This window comes from Salvelinus namaycush, chromosome 23 (genome assembly GCF_016432855.1).
Source record: "Salvelinus namaycush isolate Seneca chromosome 23, SaNama_1.0, whole genome shotgun sequence".
In the NCBI taxonomy this organism is placed as follows: Eukaryota; Metazoa; Chordata; class Actinopteri; order Salmoniformes; family Salmonidae; genus Salvelinus; species Salvelinus namaycush.
In genome coordinates, this window is record NC_052329.1 from 4,155,087 (window position 1) to 4,167,692 (window position 12,606).

A 12,606-nucleotide genomic window follows, 5' to 3' on the forward strand; every position below is an offset into this window, starting at 1 on the left:
ACTTTGGCCCAAATATATACAGTTGGGAAGAGAAAACCTCTCCCAACGCTGAGAACCAATTAGTGATCAGGTCAATCATCCCGACCAACCTGGGACACAGTAAAAACAGGTGTGCCAGAGTTTCAGACTCTGCACAGAATGGACACCCTTCTCCAACAGTAGGGTCCAGGTGTACCAGATGCATGTTGGTGGCTATAGCTCCATGTATTATCCTCCATTGGAGGTCAGCTGTCCTCTTATCAATCGGCAGTTTATATAATGATCGCCAACAGCCTTTTGGGGAAGCACCTGGACCAAGCACACCCGCCCACCTCGTCGATTTTACCCCTTCCAGGGAAGAGGCATGGGACACCTTTACACATATTCTGTACATGGCCTTCTTTCCCACCTCCTTGAACTCCCCCAGCTCCGGGGTATCGAAGCAAAGCAGCATCCCCACGTCCTCCTCGAATGCCCCCACCGCAGCACTAACAATCAGTGCAGGGAACACATAATCCAGACCCTCCTTCCACCGATCAGAATTGGAAGTGTCAATCACATACTGACGATGAAGCACTGGCAAGGAGTCACAGACCTCAGCGACGACCTTCCTCAGTAGGCGAGATGATCGGATTCCCGCTCTTTCTCCCAGCTCCTCCAACGATCTGCTCCTGCTCTGCATCAGATGACCCAGCTTGATGCACCCGACACCTAACAGGCATGAACGCAGGCTGGCTGAATCCAGAGCACTGGACTGGATGGCAGTGTTATAAAAAAGAGGCTCTTCAAAAAGCCACATCCCTGGTAGCGTGCCGGCCTTACGGGACTTGACAAAAACCCTCCAAGCCAGCATAACAGACTCATAGAATGGAGTCAGGCCAGACAACTCACCCCCCTCCAGCTTTAACAGGAAAATGTGCTTGTCTAAGCCCAAACAGCCTGCTCTCCTCATCAGTGTGTAGGCTGTGTCGACCCAGCGAGAACCGTCACTGTACAACAGTCTCTGGGCTGCTTGAAGCCATGATCCTAGAGGAAATGTCTACCAGACCTTGCCCCCCCTCGTGCAGTGGCAGGTACAGGGCTGCAGCTTTGATCCAGTGTTGTCCAGACCAGAAGACATTGACAAGGGTCCTCTGAAGCTCTTGTATCAGACCCTTTGGTGGCTGCAAAATCATTAGTCTGTGCCACAGGGTAGAGGCAGCAAGATTATTAATTACCAGTACCCTTCCCCTATAAGACAACTGGGGTAGCACCCATTTCCATCTTGACAGTCTGGCACACACTTTCTCCACTACACCCTCCCAGTTCTTTTTCTGAAAGACATCAGAGCCTAGAAAAACACCCAATGTCTTCATCCCATCTCTGCCCCACTGAAGCCCCCCTGGTAACCGTGGAGCGGACCCCGTCTGAAGCTGACCTGCCCACAGCGCTTCACTCTTTCCCCAATTGACTCTAGCTGAGGAGGCCCCCTCATACACCTTTAAAGCGTTTGAGAGAACCTTAACATCCTCAGCCCCTGTAATAAAAACTGTCACGTCACCTGCATACGCAGACAGTGCTATCGTGGGACCCTTCATTACACCTGGCACAGGGAAACCAGTAAGCTTCGCTCTTAAAAAACAAAGCATTGGTTCAATCGCCAGACTATATAACTGCCCTGAAATTGGACATCCCTGCCTGATGCCCCTTTGGACAGGGATGGGGCAACTCAAACCACCCCCCACCTTCACCATACACGAGGCCCCAGCATACAGTAAATTCATCCAAGACAAAAAAACATCCCCAAACCCAAAGGCTTTCATCGTTTTAAACAAGTACTGGTGGTCCACGCGGTCAAAAGCCTTCTCCTGATCCAAATAAAGTAAACCCACATTTACATCAGACAGTTTACAAATGTCTAAAACATCTCTTATCAGAAACAAGTTGTCAACAATTGAGCGATCAGGTACACAGTAGGACTGGTCCTTGTGGACCAACAATCCCAGATACTCTTTCAACCTGTTTGAGAGACATTTAGAAACTATTTTGTATTCTGCACACAGCAAAGCAACAGGTCTCCAATTTTTTATGAGAGCCAAATCCCCCTTTTTTGGCAACAGTGAAAGCACCGCACGTTGACAGGATACAGGAAGAGAACCCTCATGAAAAGATTCACACACCACTTCATAAAAATCCTCCCCAATAGACCCCCAAAAGTGCTTATAGAACTCAGATGGTAAACCATCAATGCCAGGGGCTCGGTCTGTTGAGAGCTGCATAACTGCTGTGGACAGCTCTTGCAATGTAATGTCAGAGTCCAATGCGACTCTCTGTTCAGGTCCCAATTGAGGAAGACCGTGTAACAACTGTTCAGTACACAGAGAGTCACAATCCTCCGCCTTATAGAGGGCAGAGTAGAAATCCACGGCATGTTGACGCATTTCACTGTCATCCGTGGTGACCTTCCCATCAGGGAGACGAAGGCAGACCATCTGTTTACGTTGTAATGTCGACTGTCCAAGGTTAAAAAAAAAGCACTAGGAGCATCCATGTCCTTGAGGGAAGCGAAACGAGACCTAATCAAGGCACCTTTCACTCTTTCATGCAGAAACGACCTCAGTTCATGTCTCTTGTCCTGTAAGTTCATGACTAGTCCAGGGTCATTCTGAGTGAGCAGCTTCAATTCAATTGATTTGATGTCCTGTTCAAGGGCCTTGATAGTCTCTTTAACTTCAATTTGAGACAAAGCAGTATACTGTTGACAAAATAATCGTATTTGGGCCTTCCCAACATCCCACCATTGTCTCAAGGACTCAAAATTCCCTTTTGTAACCCTCCATTTTTCCCAAAACAACAAAAACCTTTCACAAAACTTGACACCATGTAACAATTTAACATTAAAATACCAGTAAGGTGATGACCTTCGTGGACAAGTGAATATCAACAGTAACAATATGATGATCAGAGAAACCCACAGGAGTAATGGCACACCTTCCAACCCTACTACAGTATTGATCAGATACATACAACCTGTCTAACCTTGCTGCACTGACACGACCTTCATTAATTTTTAGCCATGTGTACTGCCTAACTTTTGCATTCCTTACTCTCCACACATCAGAAAGCTCAAACTCAGTTAATAAGCCAGACAGGAAAATGGCTGACCGCAGGTGAGGTTCTTCAGCAATGCGATCAACAGTAAAATCCACAGTACAGTTCCAGTCCCCCCCTAAAACCATTCACCCCTCTTGGTCACACTGTCTTAAGGTTTCTTTTATTTGATCAAACACAACAAGACGCTCTGTACCCTCATTAGGAGCATAGACATTCAAAAAAAAAAAAAAAAAAACCCATAACATCCACCTTGACCAATAAAACCCGACCCTTGACAATCTCTGTTGTAGATATCACAGTCACCCCTAAACCTGAGGAAAACAAGATGGCCACCCCAGCACTGAAATTAGTACCATGACTGAGTATATGCTGCCCCTCCCACCACATACCCCAGTCAACCTCATTTTCCTCATCACTATGTGTCTCCTGAAGGAAAACTACATTAAGCCTTTTCTGTTTTATTACTTCTAATACCCAAGCCCTCTTATTCCTGTCCCTTCCCCCATTAATATTGAGAGAGCCCACCCTTAGTACCTCCATATAGAAAAGAGAAAGGAAAAGCAGAAGATACCACAGAGAAACCAAAGAGAAAAAAGACACCCTATGAAGCATGATCATCATCATTATTTAAATTTTTTCTTATTAACCTGACCACGTTTCCCACCACCTTTTGCTGCTGTAACAGCAGTAACACATTTCCTCAAGCGAAACCGCTTCTTCTCACTCAACTGGTCTAACCCCACCGTCTTCTGTAACATCACAGCTGACCTCACAAACTTATCAACATCAAAATATTCTGCCAATTTGACAGATTTCCCAAAAGTCTGATCCAGAAAACCATTTACCTCCTCTAGATCATAAATTGAGTCCTCACCAGCTGCTGTCATATCAAAAGAGATATCCATATCCTTCTCCTGATCCTCCTCAGCTGAGGCCACAGACCACTGACTCCCCTCTACCACATCCCTTTCAACACTCCCCACTTGCACCCCATCACTCGTACCAGGCATCTCCTCCACTACCTGGGAGACTAGCCCCACCTGAACCCCATTACCCGTGGTGGGCATCTCCTCCACTACCTGAGAGATTAGCTCCACATGAACCCCCTCCTGTACTCCATTACTCGTAGTAGGCATCTCCTCCACTACCTGGGAGATTAGCTCCACATGAACCCCCTCCTGTACTCCATTACTCGTAGTAGGCATCTCCTCCACTACCTGGGAGTCTAGCTCCACATGAACCCCCTCCTGTACTCCATTACTCGTAGTAGGCATCTCCTCCACTACCTGGGAGATTAGCTCCACATGAACCCACTCCTGTACTCCATTACTCGTAGTGGGCATCTCCTCCACTACCTGGGAGATTAGCTCCATATGAACCCCCTCCTGTGCCCCAGTACTCGTACTGGGCACCTCCTCACCAGTCTGAGGAACTGGCTCTTCAGATCCATCCTTGCCTTCTACAACAATATTTTTCTGCTGCATAACATTTCCCTCTAATACAAGTTGCAAACTCGTGGCCTCAACACGGATAACTTGTTCCTCAGCAACAGGTGCTTGTGGCTGCTCAACCACTGTCAGCCCACCTCTCCCTACATCAGTGGGCCCAGGCGTTACGGTGACCACCTGCGCCCCTCCCTCTGCCTTCTCCCTTTTCGGGCAAGCATGTCGCTTATGGCCAACATCCCCACACTCAAAACACCGTTGACTACCCGTACTAGCATAAGCCATATACAGTCTATTATCATACTTTACTTTAAACGATATCTCTAAAGTCTGCTCCGGTGAGTCCAAAAACATAAACACCTGTCGCCGAAACGACATAACCTGTTTCAACGCCGGGTGTTTGCAACCCAACGGAACAACCTTAATTGAGCTTGCAAACTTCCCAAAGCGCAATAACTCGCGCTCCAATAGCTCATTTGGAATAAACGGTGGTACATTTGAAATCGTTACCCTTGTTGACGGAGAAAAAAGCGGCGTAACTTGAATAAACATTCCTTTAAGAAGTACGCCATGATCAACCATACGATCTACAAGGCGCTCTTCTTTAAGAAAAACCACCACCGCTTTATTCATCCGTGACGCATAAGCAACATTTTCATATCCTACCTTCTCTTCTACGGCGACCAGAAACTCCTCCACCGTGACAGTAGCTTCAGTAACACACCTAAAGCCGTGCCAAAGTGACAGGGACGGCATCCCCATTCGGGCTGCCATCCCCGCCAAAATCAGGGTAATTTCGATACGAAAAACAAAATACTTAATTCTACAAAATGTTTAATAATAACCTTAATCATGCACAGAAGAAAACAAAGAATGCCACCAAGAAAGAGAAAACCGAAAGAAAGTTCTGAATATCTAACTCTACACAACACACGCACTCCCTCGATCATACACTTCCCAGCATGCACCAAACACTCCCAGCATGCAGAGAGAGAGAGACAGAGAGAGAGAGAGAGAGAGAGAGAGACAGAGAGAGAGAGAGAGAGAGAGAGAGAGAGAGAGAGAGACAGAGAGAGAGAGACAGAGAGAGAGAGAGAGAGAGAGAGAGAGAGAGAGAGAGAGAGAGAGAGAGAGAGAGAGAGAGAGAGAGAGGAACACAAAATTTGACATACCAATTAGGATCTGGCAAAAAATCCTTGAATCAGTTATAGAACCCATTGCCCTTTATGGATGTGAGGTCTGAGGTCCCCTCACCAACAAATAATTCACAAAATGGGACAAACACCAAATTGACTCAGAATTATGCAAAAGTATCTTCTGTGTACAACGTGAAAGACCAAATAATGAATGCAGAGCAGAATTAGGCCGATACTAATGATACAAATTCAGAAAAGAAAATTAAATTCTCCAACCACCTAAAAGGACGCGATTCCCAAACCTTCCATAACAAAGCCATTACCTACAGAGAGATGAACCTGGAGAGGAGTCCCCTAAGCCAGCTGGTTCTGGGGCTCTGTTCACAAACACAAACAGACCCCACAGAGCCCCACGACAGCAACCCATTTAGACCCAACCAAATCATGAGAAAACTAAAATATAACTATTTGACACACTGGAAAGAACCACCAAAAACACATTAGAATGCTCTCTGGCCCTAAACAGAGAGGACACAGTGGCAGAATACCTGACCACTGTGACTGACCCAAACTTAAGAACATCTTTGACTATGTACAGACTCAGTGAGCATAGCCTTGCTATTGAGAAAGGCTGCCATAGGCAGACATGGCTCTCAAGAGAAGACAGGCTATGTGCACACTGCCCACAAAATGAGGTGGAAACTGAGCTGTACTTCCTAACCTCCTGCCAAATGTATGACCATATTAGAGACACATATTTCCCTCAGATTACACAGATCCACAAAGAATTTGAAAACAAATCAAACATTGATACACTCCCCTATCTGTTAGGTGAAATACTACAGTTTGCAATCACAGCAGAAAGATTTGTGGCTAGTTGCCATGGGAAAAGGGTAACCAGTGGAGCACAAATAACATTCTGAATACCACCAATATTTATCTTTATTTATCTTCCCTTTCATACTTCAACTATTTGTACATTGCTACAACACTGTACATAGTCAATAAGATAATATTTTAAATTTATTTATTCTTTTAAACTTTTGTGTAATGTTTACAGTTCATTTCTGATTATTTATTTCCTTTGTTTAGTTCCCTTTTATTTATCGTCTATTTCACTTGCTTTGGCAATGTAAACATATGTTTCCCATGACAATAAAGCCCCTAAATTGAATTGAATTGATAGATTAAGGGAATGAGGGAGGGAGAGAGAGACACAGACAGAGAGGGAGAGTTATACTCCAGTCCTGGGACAGAACCAGACAGAGAGGGAGATCTATACTCCAGTCCTGGGACAGAACCAGACAGAGAGGGAGAGTTATACTCCAGTCCTGGGACAGAACAGAACCAGACAGAGAGGGAGAGTTATACTCCAGACCTGGGACAGAACAGAACCAGACAGAGAAGGAGAGTTATACTCCAGTCCTGGGACAGAACAGAACCAGACAGAGAGGGAGAGTTATACTCCAGTCCTGGGACAGAACCAGACAGAGAGGGATAGTTATACTCCAGTCCTGGGACAGAACTGAACCAGACAGAGAAGGAGAGTTATACTCCAGTCCTGGGACAGAACAGAACCAGACAGAGAGGGAGAGTTATACTCCAGTCCTGGGACAGAACCAGACAGAGAGGGATAGTTATACTCCAGTCCTGGGACAGAACTGAACCAGACAGAGAAGGAGAGTTATACTCCAGTCCTGGGACAGAACAGAACCAGACAGAGAGGGAGATCTATACTCCAGTCCTGGGACAGGACAGAACGAGACAGAGAGGGAGAGTTATACTCCAGTCCTGGGACGGAACAGCACCAGACAGAGAAGGAGAGTTATACTCCAGTCCTGGAACAGAACAGAACCAGACAGAGAAGGAGAGTTATACTCCAGTCCTGGGACAGAACAGAACCAGACAGAGAGGGAGATCTATACTCCAGTCCTGGGACAGAACAGAACCAGACAGAGAGGGAGAGTTATACTCCAGTCCTGGGACAGAACCAGACAGAGAGGGAGATCTATACTCCAGTCCTGGGACAGAACCAGACAGAGAGGGAGAGTTATACTCCAGTCCTGGGACAGAACAGAACCAGACAGAGAGGGAGAGTTATACTCCAGTCCTGGGACAGAACAGTACCAGACAGCTACACTGCAATCTGTAACTGTAACGAACCCCAACATGAGACCAAAAACCCACACACAAGCTTAAATAGCTTGGAGGAAAGATGAACAACACATGATTTCACATTTCAAGATGGTTAAAAGATTGTAGGCAGTTACATAAAGCATAGCCTAAGAATGTTAACCCAGCATCCCTAGCCGCGTCCTCAGAGCATGCGCAGACCAGCTGGCTGGAGTGTTTACGGACATACTCAATCTCTCCCTATCCCAGTCTGCTGTCCCCACATGCTTCAAGATGGCCACCATTGTGCCTGTTCCCAAGAAAGCTAAGGTAACAGAACTAAATGACTATCGTAGCACTCACTTCTGTCATCATGAAGTGCTTTGAGAGACTAGTCAAGGATCATACCAGCCCCACCCTACTTGTCACCCTAGACACACTCAAATTTTCTTACCGCCCTAACAGGTCCACAGACGATACAATCGCCATCAGACTGCACACTGCACACTGCCCTATACCAACTGGATAAGAGGAATACCTATGTAAGACTACAGCTCAGCATTCAACACCATAGTAGCCTCCAAACTCATCATTAAACTTGAGACCCTGGGTATCGACCCCCCCCCCCCCTATGAAACTGGGTCCTGGACTTTCTGATGGGCCGCCCACAGGTGGTGAAGGTAGGAAACAACATCTCCACCCAACTGATCCTCAACACTGGGGCCCCACAAGGGTGCGTTCTCAGCCCTCTCCTGTACTCCCTTTTCACCCATGACTGCGTGGCCATGCACGCCTCCAACTCAATCATCAAGTTTGCAAACAACACAACAGTGGTAGGCTTGATTACCAACAATGACAAAACAGCCTACAGGGAGGAGGTGAGGGCCCTGGGAGAGTAGTGTCAGGAAAATAACCTGACACTCAACGTCAACAAAACAAAGGAGATGATCGTGAACTCCAAGAAACAGCAGAGGGAGCAGCCCCCTATCCACATCAAAGGGGCAGCAGTGCAGTAGGTGGAACGTTCAAGTTCCTCGGCGTACACATCACGGACAAACTGAAATGGTCCACCCACACAGACAACGTCGGAAGAAGGAGCAACAGCGCAACAGCGCCTCTTCAACCTCAGGAGACTGAAGAAATGTGGCTTGTTACCTAAAACCCTCACAAACTTCTACAGCTGCACAATCGAGAGCATCCTGTTGGGCCGTATCACCGCCTGGTACGGCAACTGCACCGCCTTCAACCACAAGACTCTCCACAGGGTAGTGCGGTCTGCACAACGCATCACCGGGGGCAAACTACCTGCCCTCCAGGACACCTACAGCACCCGATGTCACAGGAAGGACAAAAAGATCATCAAGGACAACAACCACTCGAGCCACTGCCTGTTCACACCGCTATCACCCAGAAGGCGAGGTCAGTATAGATGCATCGAAGCTGGAACCAAGAGACTGAAAAACAGCTTTTATCTCAAGGCCATCAGACTGTAAAATAGCCATCACTAACATAGAGAGGCTGATGCCAACATACAGACTAAAATCACTGGCCACTTTAATAAATGGATTTAACAATGGTATCTATAGTCACATTAAATAATACCACTTTAATAATGTTTACATATCCTACATTACTCTGTCATATATATATATACTGTATTTTATACCATCTATTGCATCTTGCCTATGCCGCACGGCCATCGCTCATCCATATATTTTATGTACATATTCTTATTCATCCCTTTACAATGTGTGTATTAGGAAGTCGTTGTGAAATTGTTAGATTACTTGTTAGATATTACTACACTGTCGGAACTAGAAGCACAAGCGTTTCGCTACACTCACACTAACATCTGCTAACCAGGTGTATGTGACAAATAAAATGTGATTTGATTTGATTTGAATTGAATTGTCTGTATTGCTCCGATGTGGCCTAATTGTTGTGTCTCTGTTATGGGTAGAAATAGTGGTTACGGGTGAGAGATAGTGGTTACGGGTGAGAGATGGCGTGTAGGATGCAGTAAACTGTGTGTGTACTCACTCTTGGCCTTCTCGCTCTTGCGTGAGGGTCTCCATCGGATACAGGAGCGATGTTCGTCCAGGTAGAACAGTCTCACCAGCCCCTTGGAACCAGCCTTCAACTTCACCATCTGGGTCCCTGACTGCATGGCACTCATACATCGCTCCACTGCAGAGAGACAGAGACGCAAACACACACGTCAATAGCGCACCATGACAACAACAAAAAACTGAAGAGTCATTAATACTGCTAGAAGATTCTGATCTGGGCTGATCTGGGCTGATCTGAGATGATCTGGGCTGATCTGGGATGATCTGGGCGAGAACCAGGATGGGAAACATAGATGAAGCTGACAAAACAAAGGTCTAGTTCACCTAGTTCCTCACGACCAGGTCTAGTTCACCTAGTTCCTCACAGTCAGGTCTAGTTCACCTAGTTCTTCACAATCAGGTCTAGTTCACCTAGTTCCTCACAACCAGGTCTAGTTCACCTAGTTCCTCACAACCAGGTCAGAGAGATAGAGAGAGAGAGATAGAGAGAGAGAGAGAGAGAGAGAGAGAGAGAGAGAGAGAGAGAGAGAGAGACAGAGAGAGAGAGAGAGAGAGAGAGAGAGAGAGAGAGAGAGAGAGAGAGAGAGAGAGAGAGAGAGATTTATTTTCCCTTGTGTACTTTAACCATTTGCACATTGTTACAACACTGTATATAGACATAATATGACATGTGTAATGTCTTTATTGTTTTGAAACTTCTGTATGTGTAATGTTTACTGTTATTTTTAATTGTTTATTTCACTTTTGTATATTATCTACTTCACTTGCTTTGGCAATGTTAACACATGTTTCCCATGCCAATAAAGCCCCTTGAATTGAATTGAATTGAATTGAATTGAATTGAATTGAGAGAGAGAGAGAGAGAGAGAGAGAGAGAGAGAGAGAGAGAGAGAGAGAGAGAGAGAGAGAGAGAGAGAGAGAGAGAGAGAGAGAGAGAGAGAGAGAGAGAGAGAGAGAGAATCACTGGGGATCAACACAGAGATCTGATGCAACATTACTGTATTTTTCAGTAATCCACAACAACACTGTCTTCTTGAGTAATACACACAAATATGATCTCAGCATGATCAGACATCGATAGGGATCAGACACACACACACACAAACATACACACACACAAACACTGACACACGCTCACAAACACACACACCCACACAGCCTTAACCCAGCGTGATCTGGCATGGCTAGATACCAAAGGAGTCAACACCAAGTCAACTAGGAGTATTTAAATTGGAGAAGGTTTTGAGTTGGTTGAGACAGTATAAAAAGGAGTGAGCCATTAAAAACTCATATGGCTGGTTAATGGTCCTCTACGGCCGACTGCAGAGCTCTGACAGCATTCCTATTCACATGGCAAAAAACACTCAGAGAGAGAAACACACATACACACACACACACTCACGAACACACACACACACACACACACACACAACGCATGGGTGAGCTCAGGTGCTCAGCTACGTAGACATAGAGCGTGGAATGTGTTTGAGCAACCTGGAGCATTATCCTATCACAAACACACACAGAGACGCACACACACGCGCAGACACACACTTACAAGCACACACACACACAAATCATGCATATGAAAGTAACCTTTATTTTGTGATTGATTCCCCTTTAGAGAAGGGAGACCAGGAAACACATTACACACCCACCAGTATATCAGAGACAGCCCAATGTAGTCCACACTCCTGATCTAGTGTGACAGAGACAGCCCACTGTAGTCCACACTCCTGATCTAGTGTGACAGAGACAGCCCACTGTAGTCCACACTCCTGATCTAGTGTGGTAGAGACAGCCCACTGTAGTCCACACTCCTGATCTAGTGTGGTAGAGACAGCCCACTGTAGTCCACACTCCTGATCTAGTGTGGTAGAGACAGCCCACTGTAGTCCACACTCCTGATTTAGTGTGGTAGAGACAGCCCACTGTAGTCCACACTCCTGATCTAGTGTGACAGAGACAGCCCACTGTAGTCCACACTCCTGATCTAGTGTGACAGAGACAGCCCACTGTAGTCCACACTCCTGATCTAGTGTGACAGAGACAGCCCACTGTAGTCCATACTCCTGATCTAGTGTGGTAGAGACAGCCCACTGTAGTCCACACTCCTGATCTAGTGTGACAGAGACAGCCCACTGTAGTCCACACTCCTGATCTAGTGTGACAGAGACAGCCCACTGTAGTCCACACTCCTGATCTAGTGTGGTAGAGACAGCCCACTGTAGTCCACACTCCTGATCTAGTGTGACAGAGACAGCCCACTGTAGTCCACACTACTGATCTAGTGTGGTAGAGACAGCCCACTGTAGTCCACACTCCTGATCTAGTGTGGTAGAGACAGCCCACTGTAGTCCACACTCCTGATCTAGTGTGACAGAGACAGCCCACTGTAGTCCACACTCCTGATCTAGTGTGACAGAGACAGCCCACTGTAGTCCACACTCCTGATCTAGTGTGACAGAGACAGCCCACTGTAGTCCACACTCCTGATCTAGTGTGGTAGAGACAGCCCACTGTAGTCCACACTCCTGATCTAGTGTGACAGAGACAGCCCACTGTAGTCCACACTCCTGATCTAGTGTGGTAGAGACAGCCCACTGTAGTCCACACTCCTGATCTAGTGTGGTAGAGACAGCCCATTGTAGTCCACACTACTGATCTAGTGTGGTAGAGACAGCCCACTGTAGTCCACACTCCTGATCTAGTGTGACAGAGACAGCCCACTGTAGTCCACACTCCTGATCTAGTGTGGTAGAGACAGCCCAC

The 12,606-nt window shown here is 46.4% G+C and overlaps 1 protein-coding gene across 1 annotated transcript in view; it reads right to left on the minus strand.

Annotated features, from left to right (window-relative positions):
* Window positions 1–12,606, minus strand: part of LOC120018034 (1-phosphatidylinositol 4,5-bisphosphate phosphodiesterase eta-1-like) — a 173,123-nt gene that overhangs the window by 100,349 nt on the left and 60,168 nt on the right. The window contains exon 3 of the mRNA XM_038960989.1: window positions 9,806–9,952. Coding sequence (XP_038816917.1) covers window positions 9,806–9,952 — 147 coding nt within the window. The remainder of the gene's footprint in view (window positions 1–9,805; window positions 9,953–12,606) is intronic.